Source organism: Triticum urartu, chromosome 6A, assembly GCF_056163025.1.
Source record: "Triticum urartu cultivar PI428250 chromosome 6A, HENAU_Tu73, whole genome shotgun sequence".
Lineage (NCBI taxonomy): Eukaryota > Viridiplantae > Streptophyta > Magnoliopsida > Poales > Poaceae > Triticum > Triticum urartu.
The window spans coordinates 54,450,993-54,463,689 of NC_141878.1; the positions used below are offsets into that span (position 1 = coordinate 54,450,993).

The following is a 12,697-nucleotide window of genomic DNA, read 5'->3' on the forward strand; positions in this document are numbered from 1 at the left end:
CTGTTAACAAGCTGTGTGTGTTGTGAGCAAACGATTGCTGTTATACAATTGTCAGCGATTGATGAACTCATCACCAACGGGTTCCATTGTTTAGTCCGTGTGCGATGTGATTTGCTCGTCCGCACAACATCTACGCTCAGTCTACAGAGCATCAATATATATACTTAAAAAGACAGCATTGCAAAACCAAATTAAGCATAGAATTACACAATTGACTACGCACATAACATTTCCACACACCAAAGTAAGCAATTACATGCATACTAAACTAGGAGAAACGAGCATCTAATCGTCTACTTCTTGTTGCGACGACGCTTGCCATTGCTCTGCTTTCGGCTGGAACCCTGGCTATTTTGGGGAAGGAGGCACTTCCTCATGTCAACGATCCTCCTATACATCTCGTAGCTCGTGTATGTCTCCTTGGCTGCATACACGACATGAGTTTTGTCGAGTTTCTCCATCCAGGCCGAGTGGCAAGCATGCTTGTCCTTGTTGCAGGAATCCTTCATGTCTCTGTAGTAGGGATTGGTGACGGCCTCGGCGAGGTGAACTGATAACCCACAAGTATAGGGGATCGATTGTATCCTCTTTCGATAAGTAAGAGTGTCGAACCCAACGAGGAGCTAAAGGTAGAACAAATATTCCTTCAAGTTCTATCAACCACCGATACAACTCTACGCATGCTTAACGTTCACTTTACCTAGAACAAGTATGAAACTAGAAGTACTTTGTAGGTGTTTTTGGATAGGTTTGCAAGATAATAAAGAGCGCCCAAATAAAAGCTAGGGGCTGATTAGATAAAGACACAACTAAGTTAGTTTTAGGAGAGAGCTTGTTGTCACACAAGAAATTTATTTGTCCCTAGGCAATCGATAATTAGACCAGTAATCATTATTGCAATTTTATTTGAGGGAGAGGCATACGCTAACCTACTTTCTCTTCTTGGATCATATGCACTTATGATTGGAACTCTAGCAAGCATCCACAACTAATAAAGATCATTAAGGTAAAACCCAACCATAGCATTAAAGTATCAAGTCCTCTTTATTCCCATACGCAAACAACCTACTTACTCGGGTCTGTGCTTCTGTCACTCATGCCACCCACCATAAGCAAATCATGAACATATTGCAAACCCTACAACGGGGATCCCTCACACTTGTGCGACATGGAGAGCACCATAGGACAGCACCAATAATAAAACATGCAACTCAAACCAATCACGATCATCAATTAACCCATATGACATAACGGATCTACTCGAACATCATAGGATAGACATACATCATTGGGAAATAATATATAGCATGGAGAACCATGTTTAAGTAGAGATTATAGTTGGTAAAAGAGGGGTTACACCGCTACATAGAGGAGGGAAGAGTTGGTGATGATGATGGCCTTGGCGGTGTTCCGGCGCCACCGGAAGAGAGGGGGAGAGAGGCCCCTTCTTCTTCTTCTTCCTTGACCTTCCCCCTAGATGGGAGAAGGGTTTCCCCTTTGTCCCATGGCCTCCATGGAATGGGAGGGGCGAGAGCCCCTCCGAGATTGGATCTGTCTCTCTGTCTCTCTCTGTTTCGGCGTTCACTGATTCTACTCTTTCACCGTTTCTTAAATTCCTGGAGATCCGTAACTCCGATTGGGCTGAATTTTGGATATGATTGTTATACGGATATTGACTTTCTTGCGGCGAAAGAAGGGCACCAACATCCTTACGGGGTGTCCACGAGGGTCCAGGGCGTGCCCCTGCCTTGTGGCCCCCTCAGGCATCGTCTCGCGTTGATTCTTCTTCCCAAAAATCACATATATTCCAAAAAAATGTCCGTCAGTTATCCCGTTTGGACTCCGTTTGATATGGATTTTCTGCGAAGCAAAAAACATGCAACAAACAGGAACTGGCACTGGGCACTGGATCAATATGTTAGTCCCAAAAATAGTATAAAAAGTTGCCAAAAGTATATGAAATTTGTATAATATTGGCATGGAAGAATCAAAAATTATAGATACGACGGAGACGTATCAGCATCCCCAAGCTTAATTCCTACTTGTCCTTGAGTAGGTAAATGATAAAAAAGATAATTTTTGATGTGGAATGCTACCTAGCATAATCTTGATCATGTAATCTAATCATGGCATGAATATTAAGTCACGAGTGATTCAAAGCAATAGTCTATCATTTGACATTAAGATAATAATACTTCAAGCATACTAATAAAGCAATCATGTCTTTTCAAAATTACATGGCCAAAGAAAGTTATCCCTACAAAATCATATAGTCTGGCTGTGCTCCATCTTCACCAAACAAAATATTCAAATCATGCACAAACCCGATGACAAGCCAAGCAATTGTGTCATACTTTTGATGTTCTCAAACATTTTCAACTTTCACGCAATACATGAGCGTGAGCCATGGATATAACACTATAGCTAGGTGGAATAGAATATGATGATGGAGGTTGTGTGGAGAAAACAAAAGGGAAGGAAGTCTCACATCGACGCGGCTAATCAATGGGCTATGGAGATGCCCATCAATTGATGTCAATGCGAGGAGGAGAGATTTCCATGCGACGGATGCACTAAGAGCTATAAGTGTATGAAAGCTCAAACTGAAAACTAAGTGGGTGTGCATCCAACTTGCTTGCTCATGAAGACCTAGGGCATTTGAGGAAGCCCATCGCTGGAATATACAAGCCAAGTTCTATAATGAAAATTCCCACTAGTATATGAAATTGATAACTCAAGAAACTCTCTATATGAAGAACATGGTGCTACTTTGAAGCACAAGTGTGGTAAAAGGATAGTAACATTGTCCCTTCTCTCTTTTCTCTCATTTTTTCATTTTGTCTCTTTTTTGGTGGGCTTCTTTGTCCTTTTTTTTATTTGGGCTTCTTTGGCCTCTTTTATTTTGATAACCTCACCTGGGCAATGTTCTAATAATGATGATGATCACACTTTTATTTACTTACAACTCAATACTAGAACAAAGATATAACTCTATATCAATGCCTCCGGTGGTGTACCGGGATGTGCAATGATCTAGCGTAGCAAAGATATCAAAAAACGGACAAGCCATGAAAATATCATGCTAGCTATCTTACTATCATGCAAAGCAATATGACAATGAATGCTCAAGTCAAGTATATGATGATGATGGAAGTTGCATGGCAATATATCTCGGAATGGCTATGGAAATGCCATGACAGGTAGGTATGGTGGCTGTTTTGAGGAAGATATAAGGAGGCTTATTTGTGATAGAGTGTATCGTATCACGGGGTTTGGATGCACCAACAAAGTTTGCACCAACTCTCAAGGTGAGAAAGGGCAATGCATGGTACCGAAGAGGCTAGCAATGATGGAAGGGTGTGAGTGCGTATAATCCATGGACTCAACATTAGTCATAAAGAACTCACATACTTATTGCAAAAATCTATTAGTCATCGAAACAAAGTACTACACGCATGCTCCGAGGGGGATAGATTGGTAGGAAAAGACCATCGCTCGTCCCCGACTGCCACTCATAAGGAAGAATCAATAAATAAATCATGCCCCGACTTCATCACATAACGGTTCACCATACGTGCATGCTACGGGAATCACAAACCTCAACACAAGTATTTCTACAATCCACAACTACCCACTAGCATGACTCTAATATCACCATCTTTATATCGCAAAACTATTGCAAGGAATCAAACATATCATATTCAATGATCTACAAGTTTTATGTAGGATTTTATGACTAACCATGAGAATGACCAGTTCATGTCATCTCTCTAAATAGATATAAGTGAAGAAAGAGAGTTTAACCCTTTGTACAAAAGATATGCCCATGCTCTAACAAATATAAGTGAAGCAAAAGAGCATTCTACAAATGGCGGTTTTCTATGTGAAGAGAAACAGGCAATCCAAACTTCAAAAGATATAAGTGACGCACATGAAGCATTCTATAAAGCCATACTCAAAAGATATAAGCGAAGTGTTATGAGCATTCTATAAATCAACCAAGGACTCTCTCATACCAGCATGGTTCATAAAATAAAAGTGAAAACTAAATGCGAAAGACGCTCCAAGATTTACGCATATCATGTGAGGAATAAAAATATAGCTCCAAGTAAAATTACCGATGATTGCTAGAAGAAAGAGGGGATGCCTTCGGGGGCATCCCCAAGCTTGGTTGCTTGGGAGTCCTTGAATATTTCCTTGGGGTGCCTCGGGCATCCCAAATATTAGGCTCTTGCCACTCCTTGTTCCTTCATCCATCGCGATCTCTCCCAAAACTTGAAAACTTCAATCACACAAAACTTAATAGAAAGTTCGGTAAGATCCATTAGTATAATAAAGCATATCACTACTCTAAGTACTGTTGCAAACAAATTCATATTTTGTTTTTGCATTGTAGTTACTGTAATATAACTTTTCCATGGCTTAATCCACTGATATAAATCGATAGTTTCATCAAAACATGCAAACTATGCATCATAAACAGAATCTCTCTTAAACAGGACAGTCTGTAATAATCTGAACATTCACCATACCTATGGTACTCCAAAAATTCTGAAATAATTCTGAAAAATAAAAAAATTTGTATAGAAAGACAGTGAAAAATGTTTCAGAACCGTTTGACCTTCCAGTAAAAAATGTAAAATCACGCACTACAGCCAAAGTTTCTGTTTTGCACCGCACAAACCAACAAGGAATGTAAACATCCTAAAGGCAAATCTTGGCACATTATTTTATAATACAATGGAATTGTACAAGGGGATAATTTTTTTTAAGTTTCTGTAATTAAGATTCACAAAGTTTCCATGAGCATGAACAAAGTTCAAGGAGCTCCCCCACTTCAATAATGCTTGTATCTCTCACTTTCACTTTCCTTTTTGAAAAGTTTTGGGTTCCCTCTTTTTTTTGTTTTTAAACTATATAAAATCAGTCAAAAGAAATAAATGACTCTCTAAAACTTCCGGGTTGTCTCCCTGGCAGCGCTTTCTTTAAAGCAATTAAGGTAGGCATATAGTGCTCAAGTAATGAATCCACCCGGATCCCAAGGTATATTAAAGCCGATTTTAATTAACAATGATTTGTGATTTAGTAGTGAGCACAAAGCAACACATATCAAGCAATGACGAAGTCTAACTCTCTTCCTATGCATCGGCATGTCATAAAAGGACAATTCATGCACACATAGTAAAGGCCAATGCATAGTATAAACGGTTTCTTGCAATTTTAACATATTGGAAACATGGAGAGGCGGAGATGTAGTTCCTCTCTCATAATAATTGCAAGTAGGAGCAGCAAGCACATGCATATTATATCTATAAAAATCATCATGTGTAGTAGTAAAAGCAACCCATCAATATAATCCTTAATAAGGGCAAACTTCTCCGATATAGTGTAGTCGGGAGAATTAAAAAAGTTAATAGGACTATCATGCGTGGGTGCAATAGCAACAATTTCATGTTTAACATAAGGAACTATAGAAAGTTCATCTCCATAAGAATAATTTATATTGGCATCTTGGCCACAAGCATATCAAGCATCATCAAAAGGGATATTTTGAAAGAATCAATGGGATCATTACAATCATCCTTCAGTAAGCACGAAGGGCAATTAAACAATGTATGAGTTGAAGAGTTACTCTCATTAGAAGGTGGGCACGGGTAGCTAATCCGCTCTTTCTCCTTTTGTTCTTCGCTATCCTCATCATCTTTTTCATCCAATGAGCTCACAATTTCATCAATTTCTTCTTCCATAGACTCCTGCAAATTATTAGTCTCTTCTCGAACAGCGGAGACTTTCTCAATAAATTCATCAATATCATAATTGTATTTATAATTCTCATAGCAATATTTAAGGATAGCAAACTTTTCAGGTCTATAAAGTGAATCATCAAAATCTTCAAACTCTTTAAACAAAGATTCAATTTCATAAGCACCCATAAAAGCAACAAATTCTTCTATTTGTTCCACATCATACTAATCATATATACCATTAGCATAAGAAGCCATGGTTTCATCATCATTGAATTCACATGAAAAGGGAAGGTGTGGAGCCTTCATTCTAGAGCAACAAGTATAATCATATCTCAAGCATAGTTGTCGAGCATACCAATGCAACATATAAATTTGATCCCATAATAGTTTCCCTTTTTGAGTCAAGCGATAATCCCTAAAGTATTCACGTTGATCCAAGGTTACTCCCATTATAAAGTTGAATGGGGTTTTCTCAGGATTATCAAAGTAGTACATAATATCTTTCACATAATGAGCATCGAGGGTTTAGGTGGTTCCCCATCTCCATGAGTAGAAAGTAAACCTATTTTTTTGGTATTTCGTGTTCCATATCCATAACTAAAGATATAGAACAACTTAGAACATCAAATAAAAATTACTTAGTGATAAAGCAAACAAGCACACATGAGAATATTCACCCCACGCTATAACTCCCCGGCAACGGCGCCAGAAAAAGGTCTTGATAATCCACAGGTATAGGGGATCAATTGTAGCCTCTTTCGATAAGTAAGAGTGTCGAACACAACGAGGATCTAAAGGTAGAACAAATATTCCTTCAAGTTCTATCGACCACCGATACAACTCTACGCACGCTTAACGTTCGCTTGACCTAAAACAACTATGAAATTAGAAGTACTTTGTAGGTGTTTTTGGATAGGTTTGGAAGATAATAAAGAGCACGCAAATAAAAGCTAGGGGCTGATTAGATGAAGACACAACTAAGTTAGTTTTAGTAGAGAGCTTGTTCTCACACAAGAAATTTATTTGTCCCTAGGCAATCGATAACTAGATCGGTAATCATTATTGCAATTCTATTTGAGGGAGAGGCATAAGCTAACATACTTCCTCTTCTTGGATCATATGCACTTATGATTGGAACTCTTGAAAGCATCCGCAACTACTAAAGATCATTAAGGTAAAACCGAACCATAGCATTAAAGTATCAAGTCCTCTTTATTCCCATACGCAAACAACCTACTTACTCGGGTCTGTGCTTCTGTCACACACGCCAGCCACCGTAAGGAAATCATCAACATATTGCAAACCCTACAGCGGGGATCCCACACGCTTGCGCGACACGGAGAGAACCATAGGTCAGCACCAATAATAAAACATGCAACTCAAACCAATCACGATCATCAATTAACCCATAGGAAAAAACGGATCTACTCAAACATCATAGGATATCCATACATCATTGGGAAATAATATATAGCGTTGAGCACCATGTTTAAGTAGAGATTACAGCGGGTAAAAGAGGGGTTACACCGCTGCATAGAGGAGGGAAGAGTTGGTGATGATGATGGCCCCGGCGGCGTTCCGGCGCCACCAGAAGAGAGGGGGAGAGAGCCCCCCTTCCTTTTCTTCTTCCTTGACCTTATCCGTAGATGGGAGAAGGGTTTACCCTTTGGTCCATGGCCTCCATGGCATGGGAGGGGCGAGAGCCCCTCCGAGATTGGATCTGTCTCTCTGTCTCTCTCTATTTCTGCGTTCGCTGATTCTACCCTTTCACCGTTTTTTAAATTCCCGGGGATCTGTAACTCCGATTGGGCTGAATTTTGGACACGATTTTATCCAGATATTTGATTTCTTGCGGCGAAAGAAGGGCACCAACCACCTTACGGGGTGGCCACGAGGGCCCAGGGCGCGCCCACCTACCTTGTGGCCCCCTCGGGCATCGTCTCGCGTTGATTCTTCTTCCCAAAAATCATATATATTCCAAAAAAATCTCCATCAGTTTTTATCCCGTTTGGACTCCGTTTGATATGGATTTTCTACGAAACAAAAAAGCATGAAACAAACAGGAACTGACACTGGGCACTGGATCAATATGTTAATCCCAAAAATAGTATAAAAAGCTGCCAAAAGTATATGAAAGCTGTATAATATTGGCACGGAACAATCAAAAATTATAGATACGATGGAGATGTATCATGAACCAGTGAGTCCTTCTCATGCTTGTTGCTAGCCCAGGTCTTGTATTGGCCCTGGATGTCGACAAGATTCTGGCAGGCGATGCCCGAATTCTTGAGCACCTTTAGATCGTTGGTGATGTCGACCGTAGAGAACATGTAGTGGGGGCTATTGACAAACCTAGTGAAATGCTCGCAAGGCCTTGTTGCCAGGCAGTAGTGGTAGACGAGGACGTGATTATGCATGCACATCTGGGCGACGACGACCTTGGGACGAGACCAGGCACGAGCGCGGGTGTGCTCAAGGTCGAGTCCAACCACCTTGTATTTCTCCTCAGCAAGCAATAGGTCCATGATGTGGATGGAGTGCTCCATGCAGACCAGGTTGTTGGTGTACACCACCGAGAGCTCCGTGAACCTTCTGTGGGTATCCACCATGGCATGCATGGTGAACTGCTGCTCGTCATCGGCAGCCACTCAGAGCCCCATTGGAGTCACGTAGGATACCCTCTAAGAATTTGTCATGGTGGGTGTGCTTCTTGCAATGGTGGGATGCGATCGAAAGGTTGAAGAGGCACAAGGGTTAAATGGCCGCTGTAATACGGCCGGCCTGTAATCGTCACGTCTTGTCACCACGTTCATAGCGAATGATTCCAGTGCACGCTTGAAAACACCGCACCGCACGCGTTTCGTTTGACCACATGTGGGCTCGAAGAGGCACCAAATGTATCGTCGGTGAGCCTGTTCCCACGCTACCGCGCAAGCTTCCCGCCGGGCTAGTTTGGCCATGCATCGGCTAGAAGAGGGACAAATCATGGGCGTTTATTGGCAAAGAGCTTTGTAAAAACAAAGTGTGTGGAATGACTTCGATCATAAGTATACCCGTGGGTGATGATGTCAAAGTTACACAAAAGAGTGATGATGGGCACTCGAGTGCGATAATTAATTCTGCGCTCTACAGGGCACACGATTGAAGAAACCAACTATGTGCAATAATGTCGAAGATCACAGTCGAGTTAGCTATACAGATCGTGTGCTATGTGATCGACAAGGTAAAGAGATTCGAGAATGATTAATAAAATCTAAGTCCCTTTCATATTAAGGACAAAATAGTGCTACCAATATCCGAGTCTCATACGATGCCATTTCAATGATTGTACCACAAAAACTGGAAATATTACGAGGTTCAAATTCCAGAGTTATATGGCTTAAATTCGGAGATTACAAGGTTCAAACTGATATTAGAAATGAAATTCAGCTCATCAGCTGCAAATGCTCGCGCTGATTGGCTGAACATGTATATGAGAGAGGTTCAAACTAATATTACCACTTGTAAGTCTGGTTTCGAAACCTCATAATTTTGTAAAGGGGTCAGCCACTGAGAAGTCATTTATGGGGTTGACACGATGACTTCCATACTCTGTCATCTGAAATTCCAAAATGAAATTCAACATTTTCGGAGCCTATTCCATTCTACCGGTTGGAGGTACTTTAGTCCAGGGTTGTGGCCAACCGAGACTAAAGGTGAGGGCCTTTAGTCCAAATTTCGTTGTCCCCATTGGTGGTCCGGGACTAAAGGCCGTTGCCAACCGAGAATAAACCCGGTTTTCCACTAGTGTTAACAAGCTAACTTGCTGAATCAGACGGACGGGATATTGACTGCTCATGTGATCCACTATGTGCGGAAGGGTAACTTGCTCTTTCTCTTTTTTTCATACACATCTAACACAGAGTTTGCTTTTTGAGTCCTTTGACTCGTTTTGTTAAGAGTCTGTCAAGGACACATCTAGTTTATTTGATATTTTCTTCTATTAGCAACAATGTAGATGTTACCATCAAAGTAGATGCTTTGAGCGGTAATGTATATAATGTTGAACTCTTCCAAGCATCGATCCTAGCAAAATCATATGCTAATCAAGCATCGATGAATTCCTAAACTACTAATTATGTAGTGTGAACAATCATGCATAATCTTAAAATGCGTGCTGCTTATATTGAATTTCTTAAAAAAAAAATTCAAAACACAGTCATGTCAGCACAATTGTTGTCGTGGCTGCAACTTTTTATGGAGCATGCCTAAGCTATCAGTGACGAGCGATCCCGTAAGCACGCTACTACAATAAGAATAAATAGTGACGGACACATAAACACTGCGCGTCACTGCCAATATTCTACTAGTGGTGAGCAGACTCCACCACTCGCCACTGATGAGGCTCTACCAGTAGCGAGCGCCCACCCACCACTGATGTGGTCATAGCAGTGGCGGGAGGTCGGTGATGGGCACCCCTGAGAGTCTTGCCCGCCACTGCGGGTCTTTTCCCACTCGTCACTGCTAGGCATTCCTATAGTAGTGCCATCTTATAATAGTTTTTTTGTTGAGTCTCCTAGTGAGCTCGTCCCTCTCTTATTAAGTGATGTAACCTTGGTTTTGTCGTAAATAAAGAGAGGGATATGATTTAAAAAAAAGACATTTCCTCCTACTGATTCAGTCATTACGTGGGAATGTTGCTCTATCTGTGACATGTTTTCCTTGTTCTTGCCTCGAGGTGCTGCGACTTTTGAATTTTAAGAAAAAATATTTCTCATTTCTTTCTTGTAGAAAAGGTAAATGAATTTGCTTTGTTGGGATCCAATCGGGGATTTGGACAAGCCAAAGGGGAACGATTTTTACATCATTATGGATTCCACACAGGTGAATTGATTTTAAATTTTGTTTGAGGGGGAACAAGAAAGGTAGACAAGTCCACAGCCGAAGTTTTTTCTTTTGAGTAGGGATTCTTTTTGGCGACTAATACGCGCCGGCGCACCGGCCCAACGGTTTTGGCCAGTCGAGCATGATCCGCCGGATGCGATCCAGGTGGGTCATTGGATTGGGCAGAAAAATGGTTTGCCCCGAGCTTCTCCTTCCTCTCGCTGGTCCCGCATCTCGTGCATGTCCTCGATTGCATGCCGCCGCCTCCGGTCGCAGCACTGCGCCACCTGCTACCTGCCCTCGCCAACGTCCTGCTCGTCGTCGCCGCCCTCACCGGCATCCTGCTCATCGCCGCCGCCCACCGCCCTCACTGGCATCCTGCTCATCGCCGTCGCCGGCCGGCCTCTCCGGGGTCGATCACCTCATGCGTTTTCTCGCCTCCGTGGATGCATCAGCGTGTGCCCGTGGTTGCAGGCTTGCAGTTTCGGTGGCGACACTCGTAACTCCAATGTACGACGGTCGTGCTCTGGTGGCGACCATATCACTGGTTCCAGCAAAAAACTAGGCCTCTGTTGTCTCAACCAAAAAAATAGTCGAGGAATGTTGGAACCAGCAAGAAGATTTGCTGGACCGTACTCGCATTTTGCTGGAACTGGCCTTCGTCGTCTCCAGCAAGTAGATTTGCTCATCACAGTGTTTGAAGCGCCGTCGTAGCAAATATGCATGGATGTAGCAAAAATCTTCGCCGGTGCAAAGCACAGTTGCAGCGAATCGCCGTCGCGACCGTCGCAGGTTGCAGCTAATCCACGAACGGATGAAGCAAAATCCAGCGGCGGTTGTAGCAAAAACGTCACCGTCATCGTCGAATGTCACAGCTAAGTCGTGAAGCATGTAGCAAACAATGATGTCGGTAGTAGCAAAAAGCATCTACTGTTGCAGCTCCCGACCGAGGTCACACCTAATCCATACATGGTTGTAGCAAAAAAAATTCACCGGTGGTTGCTCTGCAAAGCCGGTTGTAGCACACATAGTCTTCGTACCAGCAAAAACATACAGCTTGTTGATCGCCACCGTCGTTGCACGTCGCAGCTAAGCCGTGAAGTATGTAGCAAACAACGATGCTGGTAGTAGCAAAAGCGACAACGGTTGCAGCTTTTTTGGTACTGACAGTAGCCAGCCCTGACATATGTTGTCGTGGTTGAAGCTTTTTGCGATGCCGGTCAAAGATTTTTGCGACGCCAGTTGTAGCTTTTTGCGATGGCAATGAGCGTTCCCAGCATTTGGCGTCACCGGTTGAAGCTTTTTGCGGCGCCTGTGGTAGCTTCCTTGAACACCAGTTGTAACATGGGAGGTGTCGCTTGATGCTCGCAGCTCCGATGAGATTCTCCTAGTAGAAAATGCTCAACGGCGTCGCCCATAGCAGCTCGCAGTCTCCCCCGTCCTCGTCTTCCCCCGAGCTCATAAGCCATGGCATCCATAGCAGCTCGTAGGAGCCCCCGCCGCAGTCCGCCCCGAGCTCGTAAGCCATGGCCGCCCTGACCTTGAGCTCGCAGGCCATGGCGCATGGGAGCGGCACCCCCATGGAGGAGGTGCAGCGTGAGGTGCGAAGGGGGGAGTGTCTGGTGCTTCCTGGTGCTATGGTAGAGGAGGCGAGGCGGAAACATATGGTGAAAGCGAAGTCATGGCCGCGAGGAAGGAGTGGATGCGGGCGTTGGGGAGAAGATAAGGTACACATGTTCCCTTCCTAGTGGCTAGCGGCAGCGTGGCGAAGTGACCGGCCCGAGCGTTCCGCCGGCGCACCACGCGTAAACGTTTCCCATTCTTTTTTGAGTAAATGATAGAGTCCACAATAAAGCCCAAGAGACCACAACGTGGGCTCCCGATCGATATTTTCATCCCGCATCTCGCCGCGTCAGTTTCAGTTTCAGTTTCAACACCCCCGCACCGCAGTCTACCGCTGGCACCCCACTTCAGTTTCAGTTTCAGCACCCCCGCACCGCATAGCTCGATCCCGCATCGGCGACCAGAGGGCGAGATGCCGGCCAGCAGCCACCCGTCGTCGCCGGGGTCCCCGCTGGAGGACGACA

At 43.4% G+C, this 12,697-nt stretch overlaps 1 protein-coding gene across 1 annotated transcript; it reads right to left on the reverse strand.

Moving 5' to 3' along the window:
* Window positions 1–293: 293 nt before the first annotated feature.
* LOC147963878 (uncharacterized) lies at window positions 294–8,356 on the reverse strand. The gene is made up of 2 exons (XM_087529742.1): window positions 8,026–8,356; window positions 294–550 (listed from the first exon to the last, which is right to left on the reverse strand). Exons 1-2 carry the CDS (start codon window positions 8,354–8,356, stop codon window positions 294–296), a joined length of 588 nt encoding a protein of 195 aa, XP_087385868.1.
* Between the last annotated feature and the right edge of the window lie 4,341 nt (window positions 8,357–12,697).

What these genes read in the sequence shown, in the direction of transcription:
- LOC147963878 (XM_087529742.1), bottom strand. Translation starts at nt 8,356, where the DNA reads ATGGTGGATACCCACAGAAGGTTCACGGAGCTCTCGGTGGTGTACACC. An exon ending in AAAGGTGCTCAAGAATTCGG is followed by an intron (nt 551 to 8,025) that starts GCATCGCCTGCC and finishes GTGGGTTATCAG; the next exon opens with TTCACCTCGCCGAGGCCGTC.